The sequence below is a fragment of the Kryptolebias marmoratus genome, linkage group LG22, assembly GCF_001649575.2.
Source record: "Kryptolebias marmoratus isolate JLee-2015 linkage group LG22, ASM164957v2, whole genome shotgun sequence".
Lineage (NCBI taxonomy): Eukaryota > Metazoa > Chordata > Actinopteri > Cyprinodontiformes > Rivulidae > Kryptolebias > Kryptolebias marmoratus.
Genome location: NC_051451.1, coordinates 28,484 through 38,888, shown reverse-complemented (window position 1 = coordinate 38,888; position 10,405 = coordinate 28,484). Strand labels below are relative to the sequence as shown.

Here is a 10,405-nt window from a genome sequence, read left to right as displayed (position 1 = left end):
ATCATTTTTATTCATTTTTTACTGAAATGTAAAAAGGTGGAGTTTCTTTTTCCCCTGACTGTTTGTGTTCGATCAAAAGTACAATGAAGGAACGATTTCTGTCACTCAGGGTGCCGCCATATTTTACACAAGAGACACAAAAACAAACAGGAGCATCAGAGCTGTCATGTTACTAATGGACCTATCAACACATACTGTAAGTGAAAGTATTGTAGTATAATAGGAACTGAAGTGATTGGTATTAGACTTAATGTAGACCTGAACTGCGTTTATGATTTGGACTTGTTTTTCTTTTGTACAGTGCCCTGAGATGACTTCTGCTGTGAATTGGCGTAATATAAATAAACTGAATGGAGTTTGAAAAACAAAACAAAAAAAACTAATTGAACATACAGCAGCAAGGTAAGAGCTAGGTGAATCAACTAAAATCAACACCTGGAAAAAAAAAAAGATCTGAAGTGTATTTTTACTCTTCAGTCAGTTAAAACCTGTACTGCAGCCAGCCACCAGGGGGCGCTCGTTCTGTGTAAATATCAGATGTAAAAGGCTCTGAGGTGTAATGGGCAGCAGCGTTGGTTACAATGAAGCCCTCCGTCCAGCAGCACGTTTTTAGACATGAAGAAAGTCTTAAACAGGCCACTCATATCAAACAAGAAGCTTTCTGAGTGTGGATTCTGTCACATCTGTGAGGCATTTATTTATTATTATTATTACTGGTGACTAATTTAAGTTTATAGCCTTGTTTGAAGCTCCTCTCGTCTGATTGGTCGGTTTCTGGAAGCCTGCACTGGGATTGTGTGCTGTACAGTCCATATCTGTAGCAAATACATATTTACATCTGGGATGAGCTTAAGTTGGTTCAAATAAAGTTCCAAAGAGTTTAGCTCAACTAACAGTGAGAAGAGACCTGAAGGCAAACAGGAGATCAAAAAGCTGTGATCAGGAACTTCATACCGCCTGCTGGAAAGTCTGCTAATTCAGTCATTACTGAGCTTGATTTTAAGCTGCACAGGAAAAAGTTCTTCTGTTTTTAAAATGGGATTCTCAACTTTACCACCTTGAGGTGTCAGTCCCTAACTGAACTGTAACACTTTTACTGTACCTTTTTGACAAACATTTAACTAAACAAGTCATGAAAACAGCAGTCAAACACTTTTAGTGAATTAAAATATAAAAACAAATGAAAATGAAGTCACAAGGAGTCAAAGTCTGACCAGATGTTTAAAATCAACTTCTCCTCCCTGACAGCCTTACGTCTCTTCACACTGTCTATAAAGAAAATGGATATTAGTTATTAGAAAGCCTGAAAAGAACACCTGCAGGTTGTGACACCCCCACAGGACCGCCCACGGTGTTTGAGTCCCTACAGACAACTACAGCCAGAGAAATGTTGCCTCACAGCCAGAAACCAACCACCCGTCACTGCTGACCTCTGACGGTCCGACTGTCTGCTCCTTAAACCTGACGCAGGTCCAGCCTGGCAATGTACGGCGAGCGGAACGAGCCCAGGTACAGATTCCCATCGTGTTCGTGGACCTCGCTGATGTAGGCCGTCACCAGGGCGCTGGGGTCGTGGAAGCTCCGTGTGCAGACACCGCCATCATGGAGTTCTGCCACCAAACTGTACCGAGGAACGAACTTCATGAGAACATCCTGACTGAGGACCTGTGGAACATAAACACAGGAACAGACTTCAGAACATCCTGACTGAGGACCTGTGGAACATAAACACAGGAACAGACTTCAGAACATCCTGACTGAGGACCTGTGGAACATAAACACAGGAACAGACTTCAGAACATCCTGACTGAGGACCTGTGGAACATAAACACAGGAACAGACTTCATAAGAACATCCTGACTGAGGACCTGTGGAACATAAACACAGGAACAGACTTCAGAACATCCTGACTGAGGACCTGTGGAACATAAACACAGGAACAGACTTCATAAGAACATCCTGACTGAGGACCTGTGGAACATAAACACAGGAACAGACTTCAGAACATCCTGACTGAGGACCTGTGGAACATAAACACAGGAACAGACTTCAGAACATCCTGACTGAGGACCTGTGGAACATAAACACAGGAACAGACTTCAGAACATCCTGACTGAGGACCTGCAGAAGGGAGATGAAGAGGATCAAAGGCGGATAAAAGGATGGTAAAAAAAGGGTTAGGATTGAGGTCAGAGATCATTCTAACCCCTGAGATTGTTGCAGGTTTTTACCTTGAATATGAGTTTTTTAATCCAGGGTCTCTGGGCCAGAAAATCCAGCATTGAGAAGCCGGGGTTGGGTCTGACTGCAGACATGGCCACCCAGTAGCCTCCAGTTGAGCTTGGGCGGATATTATCAGGAAAACCAGGCAGGTTGTCCACGAATGTGTCCATCCCTCCTTTATTCAGACCAGCTACATGGACCCTGAGGGGGAAGCAAAAAAACAAGATGTTACGCTTCAGATCTGTCAACTGACTTTTCATTCCAGTGTCACTGCTTTTTAAACCACATAAAACACCTTTTACTCAATGTAATCAGACAAACTTTATATATTTACAGATACATAATGTCCAGTGGTTCAGGTTCTGGTCCAGGTTCCCCTTCAGGTAAGTCAGGTGGATTACCTGCGGATCCGGGCCATGGTGGTCTCTGCAACCAGAACAGACTCCTCGTCAGGCAGCAGCTGGATGCCGTTTGGGAATCGCAGGTTCTCCATGACGACAGAAAGCTCTCTAGTCTCTGTGTCATATTCCAACACTCTGCAGTTAGAAACACAACAGAGGCTTTTATTGTGAAACATCATCAACAAGAAGCAGTACTTAAAACTTTAGGCTTCAACATGTTTTCGATGAGGTCTCTGCCTCTGTCTGGTGGAACTTGTACCGTACCGTCCGTCAGCAGTGGCCTCCATGATGAGGTGCATGTAGTCTCTGCGCTGCCACCTGCTGCTGGAGTCGGTAAAGTACACCTTCTTTCCATCTTGCGTCACTGTCAGGTCATTGATGAAGGACAACTTCCTGCCAGCGACCACCTGACCACCTGCCACCAACTGGGTTGCTGCACCTGCACACAGACATTCGTTCAGCTCCAACAACACGCGGGCAGCAGGGGGGAGGAGGTGTGGCCAGTAAGAGCTCACCTGTTGAGGGGTTGACTTCAAACAGGCCCAGGTAGGCGTCGGCTACAAACAGAGTCCCATTAGGTCCGACCCTGATCCCCAGAGGCCTCCCACAGGTGGGCTCATCATCTCTGGAGCCTGTAGAACATCGACAACCATCATACAATCAGAAACAGCCAGTCTGACTCAGCCAATGAGATAAAAGCTGCTGCATGGTGGGTGGGGCCTTTCCCACAAGTCACTGAGTGCAGGATGGGGTCACAAAGAAACAAACCACTTTATTTAGGCAGCTTGTTTCAAACACAAAGTTTATGGAAACAGTTTTACAGTCCAACTGTTCTGATCGGTGTTTTATAACAACACGGTGGAATCGGTTTGTGTTCACTTGAGGTGTGAGTTAAATTATTTTAGAACCTGGAAAAGACCAGATTAGTTTTAATGATATGTAAGCCTTAAAATTAACCGAGGGGTGGACGTTCTTTTTCCAGGACTGTAGCTACATTTATCAGTTTGAAAACTTTGAGCATCAGAATTTAAAACTGGAGCATGTGGCTGATTGAGTCTTTTAGTCTTTAAGTGTATTTTTTTCTCTCATCATGATTGTATTGATGCTGCTGGGTCACGTTTCGTCATTTTAGACCAAAAGTTTAACAGATTTTTGTCGATGTTTCTTCAGTCTGAGGTTGAGAAACATGTGAACTAAAGGTGAAACATTCAGAGTGAAGCAACAACAGCAAACAGACTGCGGGAAACAAACCGGGTTTAAGGCTCATGTTGCTCAACACAGATTTATTCAACACTTTCACCATGTTTTAAAATGTTCTAGTTTAAAGTCTGAACATTGTATTGTGGATGTGTGTCAGATTACTTTAAATTATAATTATATCAGGTAATGTGGTTGAGAAAAAACAGATGCAAAAAGACACTCAAAGCAAAGAAAAAAAGAAAAGAAAATGAAAACCTGAAAGTTTTCTGAAAAACCTCAACCTGTTCTCAAACTATTCAAACTTCTGAAAAGCTCAGAAACATAAAATAAGAGTTTTTTAATCCACTCAGCCCCCTGCAGTTTCCAGTCTTGTGACACTGAGCCTTAAAAACCCAACAGTTCACATATATGATAGAGATCAATGGAGTAATAAGCCAACCGATTTTAATCAGATGATATTGGCCACTTTAAAAAAAAAAAAGGAAAAATGTTGCCTTTCTCTTAGCTCCCGCCTCCTGTCAGGGGTCGTGAACTCCCATGAGAGATTTGGTAAGTGTTTTACAGCGGATGGGCTTCCTGACGCAACCTGGGCTCAGCCTTGCTCATTTCAAGACCAGCCAACACAGACACTTTAAAAACTGGGAAAATAAAGAAACCAAATCAGCAGTCGGCTATGCCTGTGCATACTTAATCAATTACAAAGAAAGAAAATGAAGATGCAGCAGCAGCAGCTGCTACAGCCTGCTGAATGTAGCCCAGTTTACTTTATTTATGCTCTTCAGTATGTTATATTTAGGTGTACAAGTTCTTCTAAGGGTCGTTAAATATATGTTGATTTAAGTTAAGCAATTATTGTCACATTCTGTTTAATAAAAATACATATTTGACTAATTATCTAAGTTGAAGCTGTACATCGGCTGCTCTGATTTCTAAAGCTTGGTATCGGCATCGGCTGTAGAAAAACTCCGATCAGTCGACCTCTGACATGGGAGAGTGTTACGGTTTAAATTGTTTCTTTGACTCAGAGTTTACATGTTGGACATCACGTCTGAACACCAGTTTCTGACTCAATAAGGTCAAAATAAATATATATATATATTAAATATATTACTACAGCTGATGTTAATATTTAGAATTATTATAATTCACTAAAGAAGCAATAACAATACAGTAGCTTCAAAATTAAAATAATAACAGGGTTTCCCCCAGAAAACAGGCTAAGCCTGGTGGTAGGAGGACGTTTGCCAGCTGTTTGTGATTTAGTAAAAAAAAAATGATTAAAGTTGACAGGAAAGTTGAAAATATGGCTATTTATTATGTGATATTGTAAGATATTTGTGCCAAATATTTACACAACTACAGTTTTACAAAAAAGCTCTTTTAAAATACTTTTTTAAACAAAAAAGCAATTAAAATAAATACTAATTGTTTGCACCTAATTTGAATCTTAATTTAAGTCACATTTACAAATAAATGAAATTACCATAAATGAAAAAGTGCAAACAAAGCACCAACACACGTCTCACTTCCAGGCCAATGAATAACAACAGAGAACTCTGACAAACAGACAGATGCTGTACTGAACTGTGCTTTTTGTGGCACAGGCTGCATGTTGGATCACTGCATAGAACAACAAAACAAAGAAATCTAATGATGAATTTAATAGCATCATTTTACTGGTAAACAAGGATAATATTTTCACTAAGTACAAAACATGCTTACCATATTTAGTCTTGTAAAGCTACCCGCTGAATTTCACCTCAACTAACCATTTTTGGTTAAACTCGTTCCATGTTTATTCCTGTGGCTCTGACAAAATGCTAACTCCAGGTAGCTGAAGGAGGCTCGGCCTCAGGGATCATTAGAGTCCTGCAGGGCTCCATGAACAGCGCTCAGACCTGAGCACACGGTGGAGGCATTTATACTTGGCACTTACGTCGGTGCAGTATTCTCCAAAAAGACGGATCACAGTAAGCTACATAACCAGTGGAAATACGGTAAAAAGAGAGCAGATGGTTGAACGGAGCGCGGCGCGCGCGGTCTGCCCCAAGTTACAAAAGGTGCACGACGCAACACCACACGGGACCTTCACGCAGGGGCGGGGACAGCACGATTGCATCACTGTTGGTGCGCGCACCCTCGCACGGTGAGGTAGATAAAGGTAGCAGGTTTGGGGGAGCAGGTGGAAAGAAAACGTGTATAAAAAATGACGTATTTATAATAAACAAGCGAAGCTTAGCCTGGCGACCCACCAGGCTTATAAGACGCTGGGGGAAACCCTGCATAATATCTATCCATTCATTTTTTTTACCCACTCTTTGCTTTCCAGGTCATGGGGAAGCTGGTGCCTCTCTCCAGTGGTCTAAATCATTATATGAATAACATTATTAAATATTACAGAATATATTAAGAATTATTATTAATTATTATTCATATTTTTAAAATATTTGCAGTTCCTTAGAGTTTTTCTTGGAAAACTTGTTAAAATGTCCATGAGCAGAGTCTCATCAGGTCACCAGAGCCGACCTATCAGAGCAGTCGAACGATATGATAAAATGGTTTCCATAAATCAAGTTCATTCTAACTTTTGAAGTCCAAACTTTGTGTTTGAAACAAACTGCCTGAATACGGTTGTTTTATCTGTGATGGACTCTTCACCTGTCCGGGTGTGACGCTGCCCCTCACTCACCAACCTTGAGGATAGGCTCCACCCACCACGACCCCGAACTCCTCAGGTGTTTGATGTTCAGGTGTGATGGCTGCATGTCATTTTCTTACCACATGGCAGGCTGCCGAGTCTCGTCACCGTGACAATTCTTCGCCCAATTAGCTTCAGGATTTTGCCATCAGCTGTTCCGGTGAAAAGGACGTCTGCAGACAGAAAAACAGAAACATGTCACTGACGACAGGCTGAGGTTTGGTCTCAGCCTGAAACTGCACTCTGCTTCTTCAGGATTCAGATCATAGGGACCCTGAGGGAAGATGATGTGGTTCTCTGACCTCCGATGTTAGTGATGGACTCTGGTCCAATGAGCTGGTCTTCGAAAAGTCTCTGGGCCTCTCGAAGCTTCAGGTTTGGCTCCCAGCAGCCCTTCATCAAGGGGGGGTCCTTCAGTCTGCAGAGACAGAAACAGCCAGCAGGGTGCAGAAGATGTTCAGGTGAGAAACCCTCTAAACATACTTCATGTTGGGCTCACCTGAAGACTTCCGGCTGGATGGGTGACTCCAGGATGAGAATGATGATGAGGAGAGGAAGAAGCAGGAAGCCCCCCAGCGACAGCAGAGTCACCTTGAACACCTTCCCACTGTAGGTGCTGAAACGTTTACAGAGATTAACATTTGGACTGAAAAGACAGAGTCACTTGTCAACAACACTCTGGGTGTTATTTTCTCTGTTCACATATTTGAATAAAAATGCTGAATCACCATATTGAAGGTAGGAATCTCCCATGGTAAACTGGCCTCAGGGAGGGGTCAGACTAAGAGCAAGTCAAAGACCTTGATAGACAACCAACACATTCATCAGGATACCTCGCCTGAAGAAAGGAAAACAGGGGCACTCTCCTAGAGCCAGGCCTGGAGAGCTTGTTGCTCAGTGACTCAAGATTTAGCCTCGACTGCTGGGGCTCAGCTGGGCCCAGCCCAGAAAAAGAAGGAAGCCACCTCCACATGTAAACACCACCTGTGGCAGGTGGTTGGATTTCTTATGAGACAAACCAGCTCTAGGAACATGGAACAGTATCACACTGGTGGATAAGAGAAAGCATTTGTGTGTGGGGTTGAGTGAAACCAATTAAATAATTAAATATTTTAAATATATAAACACTTGTGTGCTCGGCATGGGCTGTTCATAACAAACATCATGTTCAAGCACAGGGTGGTCCATAAGTGTACTTGGTACCAGGCCACCATAAGCCAAAGGTCCATGATTGATTTAGTAATCATATCATCAGACCTGTAGCTTCTGTGTCTTGGAAACTGGGTATAAAGAGACGGACAGAGCTGCCAACTGATTACCACCTGGTGGCGAGTTGGAAGGCTGCTGGACGGCCGATAACCCAGAAATGAATCGTGAGGGTGAGCGGTGAACGTCCAGTGGAGCCCCTTGTTCATAAGATCTTCAACCTACACACCTGAGAGTCTGTCGTACGGCCCAGGGGAGGGCAGGGACGTGGATATGTCTGTCACAATAACAATACTCGCACAACAACGCTCCCAATAACAACACAACAAAATAACAACTCACACAAAAACAACACCAATGTACGAACAACAATCACAAAAACAACATTTGCAAAAAAAAACATGCATACAACAAATAAACAATAATCACATAATAACAACATTGACACAATAAAATAACTCACACAGAACAAATTAAAAGGTGAAACCATTTTGACGTCTACTTGGTTGAAACGGAGATAATAAACACAATATTTACTATGTTATAATGCTAAATTACTACATCACTATACCATAATAAGCATAATACCATAATCAGTATATTATATACTATAATAATTGTAATATATAACTACAATACTATACTATAGTAAGTATAATATAAGACTATATTAGCTCGATGTGGTTCCTTCTTTGTGCAGACGGGGAACATAAACCCTGTCGGGAATAATTACACCTGTTCCGGTTCGGGTCTCACCTGGAGCCTTTGTGCCTCCGCTCCGGAACCTCCTCCGTGATGACCTGCGGTCTGTTCAGCCGTCTGAACCGGACTCCTGCCGACTCGTTCATGGTGGCTCGGATCGGTTCGGTTGATGGACTACTTCGGTATGGGGGTTCCGACCAGGTTCAGAGGAGCCCAGAAGCACTGCTGCTGTTGCTGCTGCTTCCTCTTCTTCTTCTGTTTTTACGGTGCGTTAGCGACCCCAGCGGCAAAATAGAGAACTGCACCCCAAATCCCGGAAAATCTCGCGATATTTCCATAGTCAGGCGAGAACTACCTTCATGTTGTTTGTTTTTCACAGTCCATTCTTCTAACAGACTGTTTTTACATGAATTTATTGATTGAATAGTCAAATATAAACCATCACAGGATGAAAAAAATAAATAAAACAGCAATGAAAGAATGAAAAACAAAAGAACCTCCAGAATATCAGGACCCTTCACTGAGGGTGAAACCGTCTCATATGTAAACTGATTTGAAAAAAGTCAAAGTTCAGACTGCCCATCTTACCAGCTAAACAGTAAAAAGGCTTTTGGGGAGCCACCTGTCTTTAACATTATCTAACTTCCTGAGGAACACTTTTAAATTATTAAAAATTCGAACAGCAGCTTATTCTATTACTATTCAGATGTAAAAAAATTCTCATCAATTCATGTAAACCAGTACAGACTGAAACCAGCAGGGGGCGCTACACTCAGCTCAGAGCTCAGAGACAGAGGACCTTCAGCAGTCCAACAGGAAACATCATCTCTGTGAATAACTGTTCCAAAATGAAAAGAATATTTCTTGTAAACAAACACACATTAAGGTCAAACAGCATGAATCCTGCTGCTGAACCAAAAACCACTTCCTGTCTGGAAAAGGTTCCAGGTACTTACATCAAATGAGAGAAACAACTTTAAACTGAGGTCTCAAAACCTTGAACTCCACATTCTCTGCTTTTTGGAACTGATAAAGCTCCTTAGATGAGGAGCGAGTCAAATTCAAATACAGTTTATAAGTCCAGTTGTTTCTGTTGTTTTAAACTTTTTCTTGTCAACCGAGCTCGCCAGCTGTAACAGGAAGTGACATCATCCTGACGTTAACAGTGACTTCTGATAATCTGTCTGTGTGAGTGAGGGGGCGGTATGCTTGGAGGGCAGAATTGAAGGGTTAACAGGAGTCATGTGTTTATCTTTTTTGAATAATCTGAATAATAATCTGCTTTTCAAAAGTCTTTCCTTTTTGATCAATCCTATAGTTAGGGTTGGGTTTCCTGAGCTATCCCTTAGTTCTGCTGCTGTAGGCTTAGACTGCTGGAGGACAAACTGACTGCATTTTCTCACTTTGCTGCTGTTTTACTCGCTCTACTCTCCATGTTTCAACATGTAATTATTGCTGTCATTGTAATGGAAAATTTTAATATTGTTCTTTTTACCTGTAAAATGTATAACAATAATTGTGATTCTTGCCTGCACAAGTGCATCAATAGAAGACTTAATCAAGTTATTTTTCTTTATTCTGTCTTTGTATCAAGGTTTGAAATGTTTTTGATCTTTGTGCTATGTGGGAACTGAGAAAGACTCTGGTCCTCTCTTACTCCCTTCTGCACCTGGCCTTGACTGATTTCTTCTCAGTGCCTCCTCACAAAGCACTTTGAGTTGCCTTGTGCTGAAAAGTGCTATATAAATAAATGTACCTACCTACCTACCTACAAACTCTGTTTCTTCCTCACTCCCTGGTATTATCAGATCTTCTTTGTGAGAAGCGAAGCTGCTCAGTAACTATGTAAATGATGTAATGAAACCTCGTTATAAAAGTGTATGTTGTTTTCTTTCTGGGCTCTTTTTTTTTTTTTTTCCCTGCTCCTGGTGGAAGGCGGACGTGTTTCTTTTCTCTCTGTCTCTCTGTCTCCTGG

The 10,405-nt window shown here is 42.0% G+C and overlaps 1 protein-coding gene across 2 annotated transcripts; it reads right to left on the bottom strand.

Moving 5' to 3' along the window:
- Positions 1 to 301: 301 nt before the first annotated feature.
- Positions 302 to 9,814, bottom strand: LOC108251632 (adipocyte plasma membrane associated protein). Of its 2 annotated transcripts, none has more exons than XM_017441987.2 (9): positions 8,485 to 9,809; positions 7,022 to 7,138; positions 6,825 to 6,940; positions 6,603 to 6,695; positions 3,140 to 3,256; positions 2,889 to 3,063; positions 2,625 to 2,759; positions 2,232 to 2,424; positions 302 to 1,665 (listed from the first exon to the last, which is right to left on the bottom strand). In XM_017441987.2, the coding sequence occupies exons 1-9, from the start codon at positions 8,574 to 8,576 to the stop codon at positions 1,456 to 1,458; spliced, it is 1,248 nt and encodes a 415-aa protein (XP_017297476.1). In that variant the 5' UTR covers positions 8,577 to 9,809; the 3' UTR covers positions 302 to 1,455. The 2 variants fall into 2 exon arrangements, with proteins under 2 accessions (XP_017297476.1, XP_037829655.1); XM_037973727.1 differs by lacking the exon at positions 302 to 1,665 and adding an exon at positions 1,996 to 2,121 and having other exon boundaries at positions 8,485 to 9,814.
- Between the last annotated feature and the right edge of the window lie 591 nt (positions 9,815 to 10,405).